Source organism: Hylobates moloch, unplaced genomic scaffold (genome assembly GCF_009828535.3).
Source record: "Hylobates moloch isolate HMO894 unplaced genomic scaffold, HMol_V3 SCAFFOLD_19, whole genome shotgun sequence".
Taxonomy (NCBI): domain Eukaryota; kingdom Metazoa; phylum Chordata; class Mammalia; order Primates; family Hylobatidae; genus Hylobates; species Hylobates moloch.
Window position 1 is genome coordinate 61,302,729 of NW_026652294.1, and position 17,379 is coordinate 61,320,107.

At 35.2% G+C, this 17,379-nt stretch overlaps 1 protein-coding gene across 3 annotated transcripts in view; it reads right to left on the minus strand.

Annotated features, from left to right (window-relative positions):
* CNTLN (centlein) overlaps positions 1-17,379 on the minus strand; it is a 370,084-nt gene that overhangs the window by 225,054 nt on the left and 127,651 nt on the right. For all 3 annotated transcript variants that reach the window (XM_058431391.1, XM_058431390.1, XM_058431389.1), the window contains exon 6: positions 8,919-9,056. In XM_058431391.1, coding sequence (XP_058287374.1) covers positions 8,919-9,056 — 138 coding nt within the window. The remainder of the gene's footprint in view (positions 1-8,918; positions 9,057-17,379) is intronic.

Here is a 17,379-nt window from a genome sequence, read left to right on the forward strand (position 1 = left end):
TGGAATACTATGCAGCCATAAAAAATGATGAGTTCGTGTCCTTTGTAGGGACATGGATGAAACTGGAAAACATCATTCTCAGTAAACTATCACAAGGACAAAAAACCAAACACCGCATGTTCTCACTCATAGGTGGGAATTGAACAAGGAGAACTCATGGACACAGGAAGGGGAACATCACATTCCGGGTACTGTTGTGGGGTGGGGGATGGGGGGGGCGGGGACAGCATTAGGAGATATACCTAATGCTAAATGACGAGCTAATGGGTGCAGGAAATCAACATGGCACATGGATACATATGTAACAAACCTGCACATTGTGCACATGTACCCTAAAACCTAAAGTATAATAAAAAAACAAACAAACAAACAAAAAAGCAATTGCAACAAAAGCAAAAATGGACAAATGCTATCTAATTAAACTAAAGAGCTTCTGCACAACAAAAGAAACTAGCATCAAGTGAACAGGCAACCTACAGAATGGGAGAAAATTTTTGCAATCTATCCATCTGACAAAGGCCTAATATCCAGAATCTGCAAGGAACTTTAACAAATTTACAAGAAAAAAACAACCCCATCAAAAAGTGGGCAAAGGATATGAACAGACACTTCTCAAAAGAAGACATTTATGATGCCAACAAACATATCAAAAAAAGCTCAACATCACTGATCATTAGAGAAATGCAAATCAAAACCACAATAAGATACCATCTCACACCAGTCAGAATGGATATTATTAAGAAATCAGCCAGGCACGGTGTCTCACTCCTGTAATCCCAGCACTTTGGGAGGCTGAGGTGGGTAGATCACAAGGTCAAGAGATCGAGACCATCCTGGCCAACATGGTGAAACCTTATCTCTACTAAAAATACAAAAACTAGCTGGGCATGGTGGCACACACTTGTAGTCCCAGCTACTCGGGAGGGTGAGGCAGTAGAATTGCTTGAACTGGGGAGGCATAAGTTGCAGTGAGCCGAGATCACTCCACTGCACTCCAGCCTGGCAACAGAGCGAGACTCGGTCTCAAAAAAAAAAAAAAAAAGTCAAGGAACAACAGATTCTGGCGAGGCTGTGGAGAAATAGGAATGCTTTTACACTGTTGGTGGAAATGTATATTAGTGCAACCATTGTGGAAGACAGTGTGGCGATTCCTCAAAGACCTAGAACCAGAAACACCATTTGACCCAGCAATCCCATTACTGGGTATATATACCCAAAATAATATAAATCATTCTATTATAAAGATACATACACGTGTTATGTTCATTGCAGCACTATTCACAATAGCAAAGACATTGAATCAACCCAAATGCCCATCAAAGATAGACTGGATAAAGAAAATGTGGTACATATACAACATGGAATATGATGCAGCCATAAAAAGGAACGAGATCATGTCCTTTGCAGGGACATGGATGGAGCTGGAAGCCATTATCGTCAGCAAACTAACGCAGGAACACAAAACCAAACACTGCATGTAGTGGGAGCTGAACAATGAGAAGACATGGATACAGGTAGGGGAACAGTACACACTGGGGCCTGTCAGTGGGGAGGGTGGTGTGCGGGGGGAGGTAGAACATCAGGATAAATAGCTAATATATGTGGGGCTTAATACCTAGGTGATAGATTGATAGGTGCTGCAAACCACCACAGCACATATTTACCTATGTAACAAACCTGCACATCCTGCAAGTGTATCCTGGAACTTGAAACAAAATTAAATTTTTTTAAAAAAGAAAAACAGGACATCTAAAAGGAATGGGGGTAATAAAATTAAGAAAAATGAAATGTAATTGTGAATACTCAGAGGAAGAGTATACCTCTCAGTAGGAGTAACGTAAGAACTTAGAAGAAAAGTGAAGAAAAAGTACAAAAAATAAGCCATTATGCCACTGTGTACCAATAGAAAGCCAAGATGTAAGGACATCTCTGTGAGGGCAGGAACTTTTTTTGTTGACTGCTATAAACAGAGCACCTAGGACAGTTGCTGTCTCTTATTAAATATTTATTGTTGTATGGGACACATCTTATGCATCTTTTGAGATTCAACCTCAGCTAGCTACTAGAATTTTAAGTCCATTTCTCCGCCTCAGCCTACTAATTGCTACATCAGCCTGCCAAATATATACAGTTCAAATGACTCCATCAAGTGAGGATAACCAGCTGCATGCCTAGAGTCTTTTTCTCCGTTTACCATTTCCAGACTGGGATAAACAATGCTACTATACAGGGGATGGTATGAAGAACAAACTGGAAGACAAAACACAAAAGGAAACCAGAGAGATAATTTATCTTCTTCCATCTGACGGCTTGCTGTAGGGCACGGTTTCTCAGTTCTTGGGTGGCTAAGTCAGTGACCTGATGTCTTCATGGTTTATCATGAAGCAATGGCCAGAACAACAATGCATTACCTCGAATTACTTTTTATCCTTCCCTGCCTCAGATTCTTGTTCTTTTGCCCACTCTATACTGGAAGTGAATCTCCCAAGTAATCAGTATGTAATCCCTGACTCAGGCTCTGTTTACTAGGCTATGTGAAAACAGTTGTTGAATGAATGAAATGAAAAAGATAATAAAAAAGGATAGATACAAAGAAAAAAAATGCCACCATAGCTTTAAATCCATAATGAGAGTAGTTATAAGCAAAATCAAAGTTATGGAACATAAAATTGTTAGGTTCAAACTTGAGAAGTTCCTCTAGATACAGATCAAAGGGAATTAAGGAAAATCTAGGTTAGCTGAAAGAGAAGATACTGAGAACCAGCAATACTTCTTCCCACCTCATGAAGGATGTTAAGTTCTGTAGAATATATTGTACTGCTGAAATATAAATCTAATAATCTTTCAGTTACTAGTGATTGTTTTAGTCCATTTTTGTTACTTATAACAGAATCCCTAAAACTGGGTAATTTATAAAGAAAAAGGAACTTATTTCTTACAGTTATTCTTACAGAAATCCAAGGTTGAAGGGTTCCATCTGCTGAGGGCCTTCTTCCTCGTGGGGACTCTATGCAGAGTCCTGAGGCAGTGCCAGATATCACACGGCGAAGAGGCTGAGCCTACTAGCTCAGGTCTCTCTTCCTCTTATAAGGCCAACAGTCGCATTCCCATAATAACCCATTAATACCTGAGTGGATTAATTCATTCATGAGAATTGGATTAATTCATTCATGAGGGCAGAGCCCTCATGACCCAACGGCCTCTTAAAGGCCCAATGTCCCACTTCTGCCACACTGAGGACTAAATTTCAACATGAACTTTGGACGGGACAAATATTCAAACCATAGCAGTGATGCTGTCTCAGGAGTTGAGTAGGCCATGTGATTAAATTAGGAATATCCCTTTAGAGACCAAGTTTGATAGGAAACACTAACAGAGGGTTTCGAGCAGCTGCTCTACATAATTCTGCAGAAAACAAAACAAAACAAAACAAAAAAAACCTAACACCTTCCAAAAACAAAGATCTATGGCTTGTTCACATTACATTTGCTTTTCTCTATTCTAAGAACCAAACTGGAGCATCAGACTGTAGTGGAAATAGGCTATTCTCCTGGAAAAAGGTGAAAAGCAAAGGCAAATCAAACAATGTCTCCTTTAAAACATTTGCAAAGACTCTCATTTCACTGGCCAAAATAAGTCACATGGCTAAATTGGATGCCAACAGGGGCAGAAAAGCATATGGTAGCAATAGGGAAGGCCCTGGTAAAAATGGGCCCATGAGATGAATCAAAACAAACAGGATGGAATGAACAAATCAAGAGTAAAAAGTTTAGTGATGAACACTGAAGTACTATATAGAATTATGCCTAAACATCTGTGCTCACTGTGGTTATACAAGAGAAGATAAATGCTGTAATTCTTAAGATACAAATTGGGGGGAGTCAAAATGGTTGAATTTATGTGCTCATTTCCAGAGTATACAGAGCAGAGTGCCAAAATCAACTAGAGATGAAATGTAGTTTAAAAAAAAAATAACATGAATCGCCAAGGTTTTTCATATCAGTTTGTTCTTAGTTTTAGAAAGATAGTGTTCCTTACAGAGAAAAAATAATTATCTAAGATGTAATAATCTCCTCAATTTCACATCAGACAGCCTTATTGTTTCATTATATGAAAAAAAACCCTAAAATTATTAGTTACCAAAAGAACATGTGCAATATAGTCCCTTTTATTTAAAAACGTCTGTCTATCCAATCTTCAATTTATAAATAGGGACTGAGAAAAATCTAGAACAATGCTCACAAAATTTTATGGCTGTTATTTCTCTAGGGATGCATTTTTAGTCTAACGTTTTTTTCTCTTACCTTCTTTGTAGTTTTCTGTACTTCATGTATTTATTTTTATATAATTCACGTTTATCATTTATATCAAAATAACTATAGCACAATTCACAGTAAAAACAAAACAACTTATTTTTATCCACCAAAAAAGCTGTACAGTAAAACTATATGCAATAAAAGAAAAATCATTTGAAAACTACATGGGAAGGAAAAATTACATTTAAACTAGTAACAAGAAACATGAAAGAGCTAGGAATAAATTTAATAAGAAATGTTCAAAATCTGTATGAGGAAAGACACAGAGGTAGACTGAAACAAATGGAATGACACACCACACTCTGGGACAAGAAGACTGAACATCATAAAGATGTCAATTCTTCTTAGATTATTGTAAATTTTATGTGCTAATAACATACCAAAGAAAAAATAAGCAAGTTTACTCTAAAGTTCATATGCAAAAACTAACAGGGAATAATGGCCAGAAAAGTTACGAAAAAGAGTAGTAACTGAGAATGGGCCAATCTTCATCATCTCTACTCTGCTTAGCCTAAGAGCCCAACCTCTCTACAGACTAGTTATACTGCTCCTTGTTCTCTGGCTGTGACTGAATTTCATCAGTTGGAGGCACTAGCTGGTGATTCCAGGGTAAAGGAGAAAGAGGTCCGGATATTTATTTACCCAGCTCACTCTCTGCTGAGCCACAGTTTGATACTGCCTGTGTTCCTCTGTCTAAGGTTATTGGTCTTATTGGGCAGCTTCTGTCACAGGATACTAATTCTTGTCCCTTCTGGCTAAGGGTGGTAATGGTTTCCTGTTGTTGATAATCCATGGTCAGTATTTTCTGAATCTAATATCTATTCAGACAGAACTGGTTATCTTTATCATAGTGAGTCTTCCAAACCATGAACTTTGTTATTTCCCTGAATATATTACACCTTCTATTTTTCTCAACATTTGTAGAATTCTCTGAATAGAGGTAATACACATTTTTCATTATATTTGCTCTTCATACCTCCAGTAATATTGCAAATTCTTAAGTTCATTTCCTAATATGTTTTGCTGGTATAAAAAATGCAATTAAGTTTTACATACTGACCATGTATCCACCAAGCATGATAAACTTTTTAGTTTAAACTATATATAAATTATTTTGGGTTCTCTACGTGAATTAATCATGTTTTACCAAATAACTAGGATTTCTGCTTTCATTTCTAGGTCTTATATCTTTTTATTCTTCTTTCCTTACTACATACTTGTTATTTCTGACCATGTGCTAGACCCTATTTTATAAAACTTTAGATATAATTTAAGGCCAGATTATTTTACCATTCTCCAAAGAAAACTCACTTGCTTCTGCTAAGCATCTGAGAAAACCAGCAATCCAGATGTATTAATCCAATTTCAGGATTCTGTCTGAAGATTTTCTGAACCAAAATTATGACTGCACTGTCTTGACTCAATTTCTAACAAAAATTCTCACCTCAATTGTAGAACCATTACCTATTCAGGTAAAAGTTTTGGTTAGGCAATTTAATTCGTTATCCTTTTTAATACAATGGCTAGGTAAATATATTCATATGCTCTATATAGATTACAGGCATGTACATCATTATATATGCATAAAGTTGGACTTCCATATCTGTGGTTTCTGCCTCCACAAATTCAACCAACAATAGATCAAAAACAATAATTTTAAAAATATAACAATACAAACAAAAAATACAGTATAACAACTATTTATATAGCATTTACATTGTATTTGATACTATTAATATAAGTAATCTAAAGATTTGAAGTATACAGGAGGATGCACCTAAGTTATGTGCAAATACTGCCATTTTATATAAAGGGCTTGAGCATCTGTAGATTTTGGTATCCATATTGAGGCCTGAAACCAATCCCCCACAGATACCAAGGAATGACTGTATACACTTATTTATACTGTAACCTAGGCAAAAATCATTTGAGGTAGAGTTCACAAAAATATCCTTTAGCACAATAAGTGACATGGATCAAATATTCAATAAAATATAAATGACTATGAACTTCAAAGAAGGAAATCCATACAGAAACAGTAGCTCCATCATTTATCAGTGAGGAAAAGTGTATCCAAATAAGAAAGTGCCTAGACCACTTTTTCCACAATTATGGCTTTATATGTCTTGATTACAACATAAAGATTCAATAAACTGGGACTGGTATATCATAACCACCCTCTCCCAATGAAATAATGATGAAAGAAACAAGACACACAGTATATCCAACAGTAATCCTCATACAAGCTAACTTAGGAGACACACTGTAGACATCTCAACTACTACCCTATAATGAGGATTCAAGACAAAGTCCACTGCTCCAAACTACCAACACTGTGCTATTATTCTTCTCCCCTGTGAGTCCCTTTTTTCAAAATTTCAACTTTTATTTTAGATACAGAGGGTACATGTGCGGTACCATTACCTGGCTATATTGCTTGATGCTGACATTTGGGGTATGGATCCTGTTACCCAGGTGGTAAATATAGTACCCAACATGTAGATTTTTCCACCCATGCACCCTCACTCACTTCACCGTCTAGTAGTCCACAGTGTCTACTGCTCCTATGTTTATGTCGATGGGTGCTCAATGTTTAGCTCCCACTTATAAGTGAGAACATGAGGTATTTGTTTTTTGTTCCTGCATTAATTCACATAGGCCATATGCCTCTATGAGTCCTTATAATCAAACTCTTAGAATTACACATGGCCTACTAGCTATTATTCTTTTACTATGGTATAAGAAAAAGTACATGCGAGGATATTCTTGCTTTATTTATAATAACTTACAGCTCTTGCAATACACTAAATTTAAATATACAAATTCATGCAAAATGTAGAAGAAAACACAGTTGTTACATCCCATGTCCTTAACACTGCACTGTATCCTAGAATGAACAGCATGTTTGTTCTAATAGCCTAGCACCATCATACTCTAAAATGGAAAGGTCTTTGTTGAAATATTTTATGCAATTCTAGATGTTATATTTTAAGAAGAAGATTGACAATATGGAAAACAGTCAGAAAGGTAACCCAAAACATGATAACATCTGTGAAATATGTACACGGAGAGTTTATGTAAGAAATAGGAGTAGTTGATCAATTAGTGAAAAAATGTTGTCATTGATAACCGTCTAAGACCACTGAGCTATGTTACAGAATAGGGATTAGATTGTTTCTGAGATTCTCCAGATAATAAAACTACAATAAATGGGTGGGAACTATAAAAAGACAAATTTCAACTAAGTACATGTAAAACAATGTTCAAAAATTTAAACAATATAAAACGAAAATAGCAGTCTTGAAAAGCATCAGAAACTTTTAAACTAAGTTTTCAAGGAAAGACTAAATGCTATGCTATCTTACTGGGAAGGGGATAAGAATAAATAATAATTTTTAAATTTCATCCAAATCTAAGATTCTATTCCTATTTAGAATTAACTTTTCTGACTTCATTATTGCTTTAAAAATAATTATAACATGAGTTGATATGTCAACCAGTCTATCATCTATAAAGTTTATACTTTTCCTAACCATTATGATGAGAAAGTTTTTAAAATATGATACAAAGAATCTGTTAATTTCCTAATTGATTTTAATTTTATTGGCTTCAATAATGGTAAACAGTTTCTTATCCAAACTAAATTCACAATGGCATATTTAAATTTACAAAACTGTATTTTACCTAATGGAACTATAAAAACTACCTCATAAACAGCACTAACTTGACCCCCTTACCAATGCCCACTAACATGAAGGAAAATTCCGAGACAAGTTTTACCAAAGAACTCCACCCAGTGTGTACCAGAATGGCAGTGGCGTATCCATCATTTATTTATCACTTAGTTTTAAATTAAAATAAATTATACAATCAAAGTCTATTATATACCTCTAGAAGCATACCTTCAATCCCATGCTCTGGTGCTACCAAAATAAATAAACACATACATATAAATATGCATGCATGTCCATTCATGCATGTGGATGGATGGATGGATGGATAGATAGATAGATATTGATCTATGAACCAAGGAAAACTTCTGTCTTAATTTATTCTCTCTCATACTATTTTCTGGAAAAGGTAATTACAAAGTAAATTAATAGTTTTAACATCTTTAAAAAACACTTAGAAATACAAGTGTATTGTGCTTACTTTTTCAAGTAATCCAACTTTATGAATAGTATTATAAAACCAATTATGTCGATATAGAAAGACTGCTTTAAAACAAACTATATAGAATATAATAAAATTAAAAGTCAAAATTTGTTTCTCAGTTATTATTGTTCACTGTAACAATATGAGCATCATATAACACATGGCTACAAATGTTAGAAGAAAACAATGAATGAAAGCATTGCAATGTCCTTGTTAAAAACTGAAACTAGGGTACCCCTTGACCATGCTCGTCCAATCCTGTAGACCTACTCATTCTTCTAAGCAATTTTTCAAATTAGTGTAAATAACTCCAGATTCTCAATGAGCAAACATACATAACCATAGAAAACATAGTTATTATTTTAGGGCGTTAGTAATAAGTATAAATGCTATCATTCTGAATGACTAATGACATTTCTATGATGTTAAATTAAAAATTGAATATACTTGCCTGACTAGGGTAATATCCATATCCTTCTGGAAAAGTTCAGTCTGTTTATTACTCAACTGTAATGATAGAGCATTATATTTACTCTGTGATACTTCAACTTCTTTCCTTGCTTCAATTAAATTATCTTCAAGGGCCTAAAATTAGAGTGCTTATATCAATAATCAAACATAATAATAATAAAAATTAAAAAATAAATAAATAAAAAGAAAAAACAAACATAATAAATACTACATGTAACAAAACATCTGTTATATTTGATTATTCTACAAAATGACAGAGAAAAACTAATATCGTTTTAATTTTTTCACTTACTTAAAATAATTTTAACACAAACAATAACTTTTATACCAGTCACAGATTTTTTTTTTTTCAGAAACTTAAAAATATCATGGCCTCTTGGTGTAAAAGTTAAGAATTTGAAGCAAATAAACTAGAAGATATGTATAAAAAATGTAGTTATTAAATTATTGTGCAATAAATACATTAGCTGAACAAAAATGAACTCATTTACTTCAATATTAATCACAACAAATTATAGACATTTACTTATTTCCCTGTTTTCTCTGTTTGAAGTGCACATACACAGATACATTTCAAGAAGAAAGGACAGTGCTTCAAAGACATCAAAACAGTTTTTCAAAGTTTGAGACTCAGATCGTGTTCAATTCTCTTGACTGTAGTGAAATTTACCTAAAGTTCTTGAAAGTTGATCTTCTCCTGATCATTCTCTAATCTTTTTCATTGTGAAAGGATTTTAAAATTAGATGTCTTAAAGAATGTATTATAAAATTAATTTTAATTATTTTTGCAAAGAACTAAATAGATATCTAAATAAAGTATGCCAACAGAAACACCACACATTCATTATTTCCAAACATAAACACCGAGTTTTAGGTAAAGCACTAGAAATTCCTATTTATCTGTTAAAAAAAAAAAAAAGACAATGATAGATAACAAAGGTAGACAACTAGATGGAGGAAGGAGAGGAAGACAGAGGGGAGAAAAGGGCAGAAGGAGGGAGGGAGGGAAAGCAAGCCTTTTTAAAAACTTACTCTATCTTTGTGCCCAACATATACAGAGGTGGCAGATGTTCAACTACTGACAGTTAGGACTAAATGCATTGTTACGCTTAGCAGGGGAAAGAATCCAAACTCAGAAAATGAAACTGGGGACTACGGAAGGGTTCTCATACTCTTAAAAAGAAGCCAGAAACAGATTGTGACTGTGGTCTGGAGACACAGAAGAAATTTTTTAACACACCACAGATAGGGTCTGTGTAAAGCTGCTCATCTCAAGATTCAATCTGATTTCTGCCAAATATCAGGGAGGGACAAGATGCCTCAGGCTGGAAAGAAGATCTAGCTCCAGACTGAGGTACCCAAAAGTACCAGGAACCTCAAACTATCTTAAAAGGGATAAACGAACACCAGGGTAGAAATAGAGGATGGTAAAACATTCCTATCAAGACAAACCCTTCAAAATCTAACCTTCAAAAACAGAGTCAATGAAGTGAACAATCAGAAATAAACATCCGGCCAGGCACAGTGACTCACACCTGTAATCCCAGCACTTTGGGAGGCTGAGGCGGGCGGATCATGAGGTCAATAGATCGAGACTATCCTAGCCAACATGGTGAAACCCCGTCTCTACTAAAAGTGCAAACATTAGTTGGGCATGGTGGCACGCACCTGTAGTCCCAGCTACTCGGGAGGCTGAGGCAAGAGAATCGCTTGAACCCGGGAGGCGGAGGTTGCAGCGAGCTGAGATAGCACCAAAGGAAAGAAAGGAAGGAAGGAAGGGAGGGAGGGAGGGAAAGGAAGAAGGAAGGAAGGAAGGAAGGAAGGAAGGAAGGAAGGAAGGAAGGAAGGAGGGAGGGAGGGAGGGAGGGAGGGAGGAGGGAAGGAAAGGAAAGGAAAGGAAAGGAAAGGGGGAGGAAGGAAGGAAGGGAGGGAGGGGACACTATCCTAGCAAAATGCAAATATGGGAACCAATTCAAAAGAACTATAAATATGCAGAATATAGACAAATATTATGAAGCAAAAATGGAATAACCAGGCAGCTAAAGTGAAAAAACTATTTTACGTGAAGAGTAGACACAGAGGAACCAAATAAAAAATTATTGAAATAATCCAGCCAAAGCTGATGGTGGCTTGATAAGTAATAACAGAGGTGGTGAAGAGTCAAATTTAAAATATATTCTGAAGGTAAAAATGACAGGACCTGTTGATAAGTGTCTGTGGAGTTGCAAGATAAAAACAGGAATTAAAGATCTCTCGTAGGGATATGGCCTGAGAGCAAAGAGGTGAATGGTGGGTCCATTCATCATGATAAAGCAGACTACAAGAAAGATAGGCTGAAAACAGAAATCCAAATGTCAGCTTCTGGTGGATATAATATATGTATTTTAATAATTAGAAAATACTAGAACAAGTTTTCCAGTAAGTATAAAAATCTAGAACAATTTTTCACGAAAAACCTAAATTACTACAATGGAATCAAGAATAAGTAACACAACTTCATTTGTAATACTAAGAAAAGAAAGAAAGAAAACGAAGTAGGAAAATGCACCCCTCAGTACAGGTGGTCCTAAAGCTAGCCCTCACACAGAATTCCAGCCTGGGTTTCCATTTTTGGAAGGTCAGTGAACCCCAAATCTGGAGCATGACTTATGGTGGGCCCCCACAAGTCATGCTCCCAAGGTAAAAAACAAAAATAGGGCCGGGCACGGTGGCTCGTGCCTGTAATCCCAGCACTTTGGGAGGCCGAGGCGGGCGGATCATGAGGTCAGGAGATCAAGACCACCCTGGCTAACACGGTGAAACCCCGTCTCTACTAAAAATACAAAAAATTAGCCGGGCATGGTGGCGGGCACCTGTAGTCTCAGCTACTCGGGAGGCTGAGGCAGGAGAATGGTGTGAACCTGGGAGGCAGAGCTTGCAGTGAGCCGAGATTGCACCACTGCACTCCAGCCTGGGCGACAGAGCAAAAAAAAAAAAAAAAATAGAACTCCTTTCTGAAGGAAATGCCCTTGATATTCACACAAAATTAAGGTAAAACTTTTCACTGTTTCCCACTATATATTGTTCAGTTTTGAGCCATGCGACTATATTACACATTCTAAATTTAAAAATTCAAAAAAAGAAAAAATAGAAAATTTCAAAAGGATAATTTAAAAGGTTACAAATATCAACACATTTAATCAATTATGTAAAGCTGACTCACAAAAACACCTTATCTGGTCCTAAAGGTTTAAAGGAAAGGTTTATAAACATTTCAATAAATGAATAACCCCCATCTTGTGGGAAACGTTACACAGAATTTAAATAGGATGTTCTCAACTCATTTTATGAAATGACCTGTTATCCAAGTTAGAAAGGGAAGGACATAAAAAGGAACATTTCAGGGCAATATCACTTAGGCATATAGATGCAAAAATCCAAAATAAGCTATACTAGTATTAAAGGAAGATTTGGGTAATTTATTGAGATTACTTGGTTCCAGAAATATAAGGATGGCTTAACGTTAGAAAATCTATTAATATAATTTACCACATTAAGAGATTAAAGGAAAAACAATATGAACATGCCAATAGAGTCAGAAAAATCACCCAAAACAATCCAACACCTTACGATTTAAAAACAAAAACAAAAAACTAACAACAAAATAGGAATACAGAAGAATTTTCTTACTTTGGTAATATGAATGCCAAAAATCAGCAAATATGATAATTAATGGTGAAATGTTCATTAAAAAATCAAAGACAAACTTGTTTTATATTAAAATTGTCCTGGGGATTTTAGGTAATATACTAAGAGAAGGGAAAGAGAAAAGACATTAAATATATAAATATTAACAGAAAGAGTAAACCATTCTTATTAGCAGCCAATATGAGCTTCCACCAACAAAAACAAAGTGTAAACACTTAGAGCTAGAGTTGAGCAAGATTATAAAAGACGACTGTGCAAAACTCAGATGATTTTCTATATAACTAAACATTTATAATACCAACAAGAAACATAAAATAACCAGAAATAAATCTTACAACGAATGTACAATATAATTATAAGAAGTCAAAAACCAAAAACACTTGTGTGATTCACTTTATTACAATATTCCCTTTATTGTGGTGGTCTAGAACCAAAATAAATAATGAAATAGAGGAGTAGAACAACACTATAGAACAAATGGAACTAAAAGAATAATACAGAATATTCCACTCAACAACAACAGAATATACATTCATCTTAATGGCACATGAAACATTCTCCATGATGGACCATAAAACAAGGCTCAACAAATTTTAAAATACTAAAATTATATAAAGTATTTTTTCTGATCACAATGTAATAAAACCAGAAATCAATTACAGAAGGAAAACTGAAAATTTTTCATCCAGGTGGAAATTATGCAAAACATTCTTAAACAACCAATTGACCAAAGAAGAGATCATGAAAGAAAGAAATTAGAAAATACCTTGAGACAAATAAAAATGAGAAAACATACCAAAATCAAAATTTATGGGATGCAGAAAAAGGAATGGTAAGAGGCAAGTTTATAGATGTAAGTGTGTAGTACATTAAAAAGGAAGATAAACCTCAACAACCTAAATTTACACGTTGGAAACAACTAGAAGAAGAACAAATTGAACCAAAAGTTAGCAGAAGAAAGGAAATAAGAAGGATTAGAGTAGTGATTAATTAAATAACAATAGAAAAAAATTTTAAATAAGAGTTGGATTTGGAATCTTTAAAAATTGATAAACCTTTAGATAAATTAGATTTTAAAACTCAAATAATTATAAAATAGAATTAAAACAAAACCATATGATCATCTCAATAGACACAGAAAACCTTCTGATAAAATCCAACATCCCTTCATGATAAAAACTCTTGACAAACTAGGTATTGAAGGAACACACCCCAAAATACTACGAGCTATCTATGACAAACCCACAGCCAACATCATACTGATCATACTGGCAAAAGCTGGAAGCATTCCCCTTAAGAACTGGAACAATACAGAGATACCTACTCTCTTTTTTTTTTTTAAGTTCTCGGATACATGTGCAGAATGTGAAGGTTTGTTGCATGGGTATACATGTGCCATGGTGTTTGCTGCACTCATCAACCCATCATCTAGGTTTTAACCCCAAAATATGCATTAGGTATCTGTCGTAATGCTCTCCCTCTCCTTTCCCCCTACCCCGCAACAGGCCTCAGTGTATGATGCTCCCCTTTCTGTGTTCATGTGTTCTCATTGTTCAACTCCCACTTATGAGTGAGAACATGCAGTGTTGGTTTTCTGTTCCTGTGTTAGTTTGCTGGGGATGATAGCTTCCAGCTTCATCCATGTCCCTGCAAAGGATGTGAACTCATTCTCTTTTACGGCTGCATAGTATTCCATGGTGTATATGTGCCACATTTTCTTTATCCAGTCTATCACTGATGGGCATTTGGGTTGGTTCCAAGTCTTTGCTATTGTAAATAGTGCTGCAATAAACATACGTGTGCATGTATCTTTATAGTAGAATGATTTATAACCCTTTGAGTATATACTCAGTAATGGTATTGCTGGGTCAAATGGTGTTCCTGGTTCTTGATCCTTGAGGAATCACCACACTGTCCTCCACAATGGTTGAACTTATTTGCACTCCCACCATCAGTGTAAAAGCGTTCCTATTTCTCCATAGCATTGCCAGCATCTGTTGTTTCCCAACTTTTTAATAATCGCCGTTCTAACTGGCGTGAGATGGTATCTCATTGTGGTTTTCATAGGCATTTCTCTAATGACTACTGATAAGCTTTTTTCATATGTTTGGTTGGCATCATAAATGTCCACTTTTGAAGGAGAAGTGTCTGTTGATGTCCTTCAGCTACTTTTTGATGGGGTTGTTTTTTCCTTGTAAATTTGCTTTAGTTCCTTGTAGATTCTGGATACCTTTGCCAGAATGGTAGATTGCAAAAATTTTCTTTCATTCTATAGGTTGACTGTTCACTCTGATGCTAGTTTCTTCTGCTGTGCAGAAGCTCTTTAGTTTAATTAGAACCCATGCCCACTCTTACCACTCCTATTCAACATAGTACTAGAAGTCCTAGCCAGAGCAATCAGTCAAGAGAAAAAAATAAAAGACATACAAATAGGAAAAGAAGTCATGTTACCCCTTGTCACTGATGATATGATTCTATACATAGAAAACCTTACAAATTCCACCAAAAAGCTCCTAGGGAATACATAATTTCAGTAAAGTTTCAGGATATAAAATCAATGCACAAAAATCAGTAGCATTTCTAAATGCCGATAATGTTCAAGCTGCAAAGAAATCAAACACAATCCCATTTACAATAGCCACAAAAAATAACAAAATACCCAGGAATACATCTAACCAAGAAGGTGAAAGATCTTTACAAGGAGAAGTACAAAACACTGCTGAGAGAAATCACAGATGACAAAAACCAATTGAAAAACATGCCATGCTCATGGATTGGAAGAATCAATATCATTAAGATGGCCCTACTCCACAAAGGAATCTACAGATTCGATGCTATTCTTACCAAACTACCAACGTCATTTTTGACAGAATTACAAAAACTATTCCAAAATTTATATGGAACCAAAAAGCCCAATTAGACAAAGCAATCCTAAGCAAAATGAACAAAGCCAGAGGCATCACATTATCCAACTTCAAACTATACTACAGGGCTACAGTAACCAAAATAGCATGGTATTATTGGTACAAAAACAGACACAGAGACCAATGAACAGACTAGAGAACGCAGAAATAAAGTTGCACACCTACAATTACCTGACCTTTAACACAGCTGACAAAGGCATGAAATGGGGAAAAGACTCCCTATTCAATAAATGGTGCTGAGATAACTGGCTGGCCAAATGCAGAAGATTGAAACTGGACCACTTCCTTACACCACACACAAAAATCAACTCAAGATGGATTAAAGACTTAAATATGAAAACAAAAACTATAAAAACCTTTGAAGACAACCTAGGCAATACCATTCTGGACACAGGAACTGGCAAAGATTTTATGATGAAGACACCAAAAGCAACTGCAACAAAAATTGACAAATGGGATCTAATTAAACTAAAGAGCTTCTGCATAGAAAAAGAAACTATCATCAGAGTAAACAGTCAACCTACAGAATGGGAGAAAATATTCACAAATTATGCATCTAACAGGGTTCTAACATCCATGTTTAACATCCAGAATCCATAAGAAACTTAAGTCAACAAGCAAAAAAACAAATGATCCCATTAAAAAGTGGGCAAAGAACATGAACAGACACTTGTCAAAAGAAGACATACAAACAGCCAACAATCATGAAAGAAATGCTCAAAATCACTAATCATCAGAGAAATGCAAATCAGAAATACAATGAGATACCATCTCAGACCAATCATAATGGCTTTTACTAAACAGTCAAAAATAACAGATGTTGGAGAAGCTGTGGAGAAAAGGCAATGTTTATACATTGTTGGTAGGTTTGAAAATTAGTTCAGCCACTGTGGAAAGCAGTTTGGAGATTTCGCAAAGAAATAAAAATAAAAATAGAACTACCATTTGACCCAGCAACCCCATTACTGGGATTACTCAGTAGCCAAAGAAAAATAAATTGTTCTACCAAAAACACACATGTATTTGTATATGCATCACAACAGAATAGCAAAGACATGGAATCAACCTAGGTGACCATCAATAGCAGACTGGATAAAGAAAATATAATACATATACACTATAGAATACTATGTAGCAGTTAAAAAAATCATATCCTTTTCAGCAATATGGATGCAGCTGGAAGCTATTATCCTCAGAAAAGTAATGCAGAAATAGAAACAACAACAATATTGGAGAACTCATATTTCTTCATTTCAAAACGTATTACAAAGCTACAGTAATGAAAGCAGTATTGTACTGACATATATACATTCATACAAACCAATGAAAAATAGCCTAGAAATAAACATTTCTATATGTGCTCAAATCACTTCTCACAAAGGTACCAAGACCAACTGATGACTAAAGGGCAGCCTTTTCAACAAATGTTGCCGGAAAAACTAGATATGTGCTCACAAATGAATGAATTTGGGCCCTTACACCATATACACAAAAGAAAAAAAAAATCTCAAAATAGATTAAAGACCAAAATATAAAAGCTAAAACTAGAAAACTCCCAACATAGCAGAAACGCATCATGATTTTGGATTTGGCAATGATTTCTTGCAAATGACACCAAAAGCACAGGCAACAAAAGCAAAAACATAAAATTGGGACTATGCCAAAAACATGCAGATGGTACTACCTCAAAATTGAAAACTTCTATTCATCAAAGGACACAATCAACACATTAAGAAGGCAACAAAAAGACTTCAATAGATACTTCTCCAAAGATGACATACAAGTGGCCAAGAAGCATATGAAAAGGTGGTCAACATCATAATACA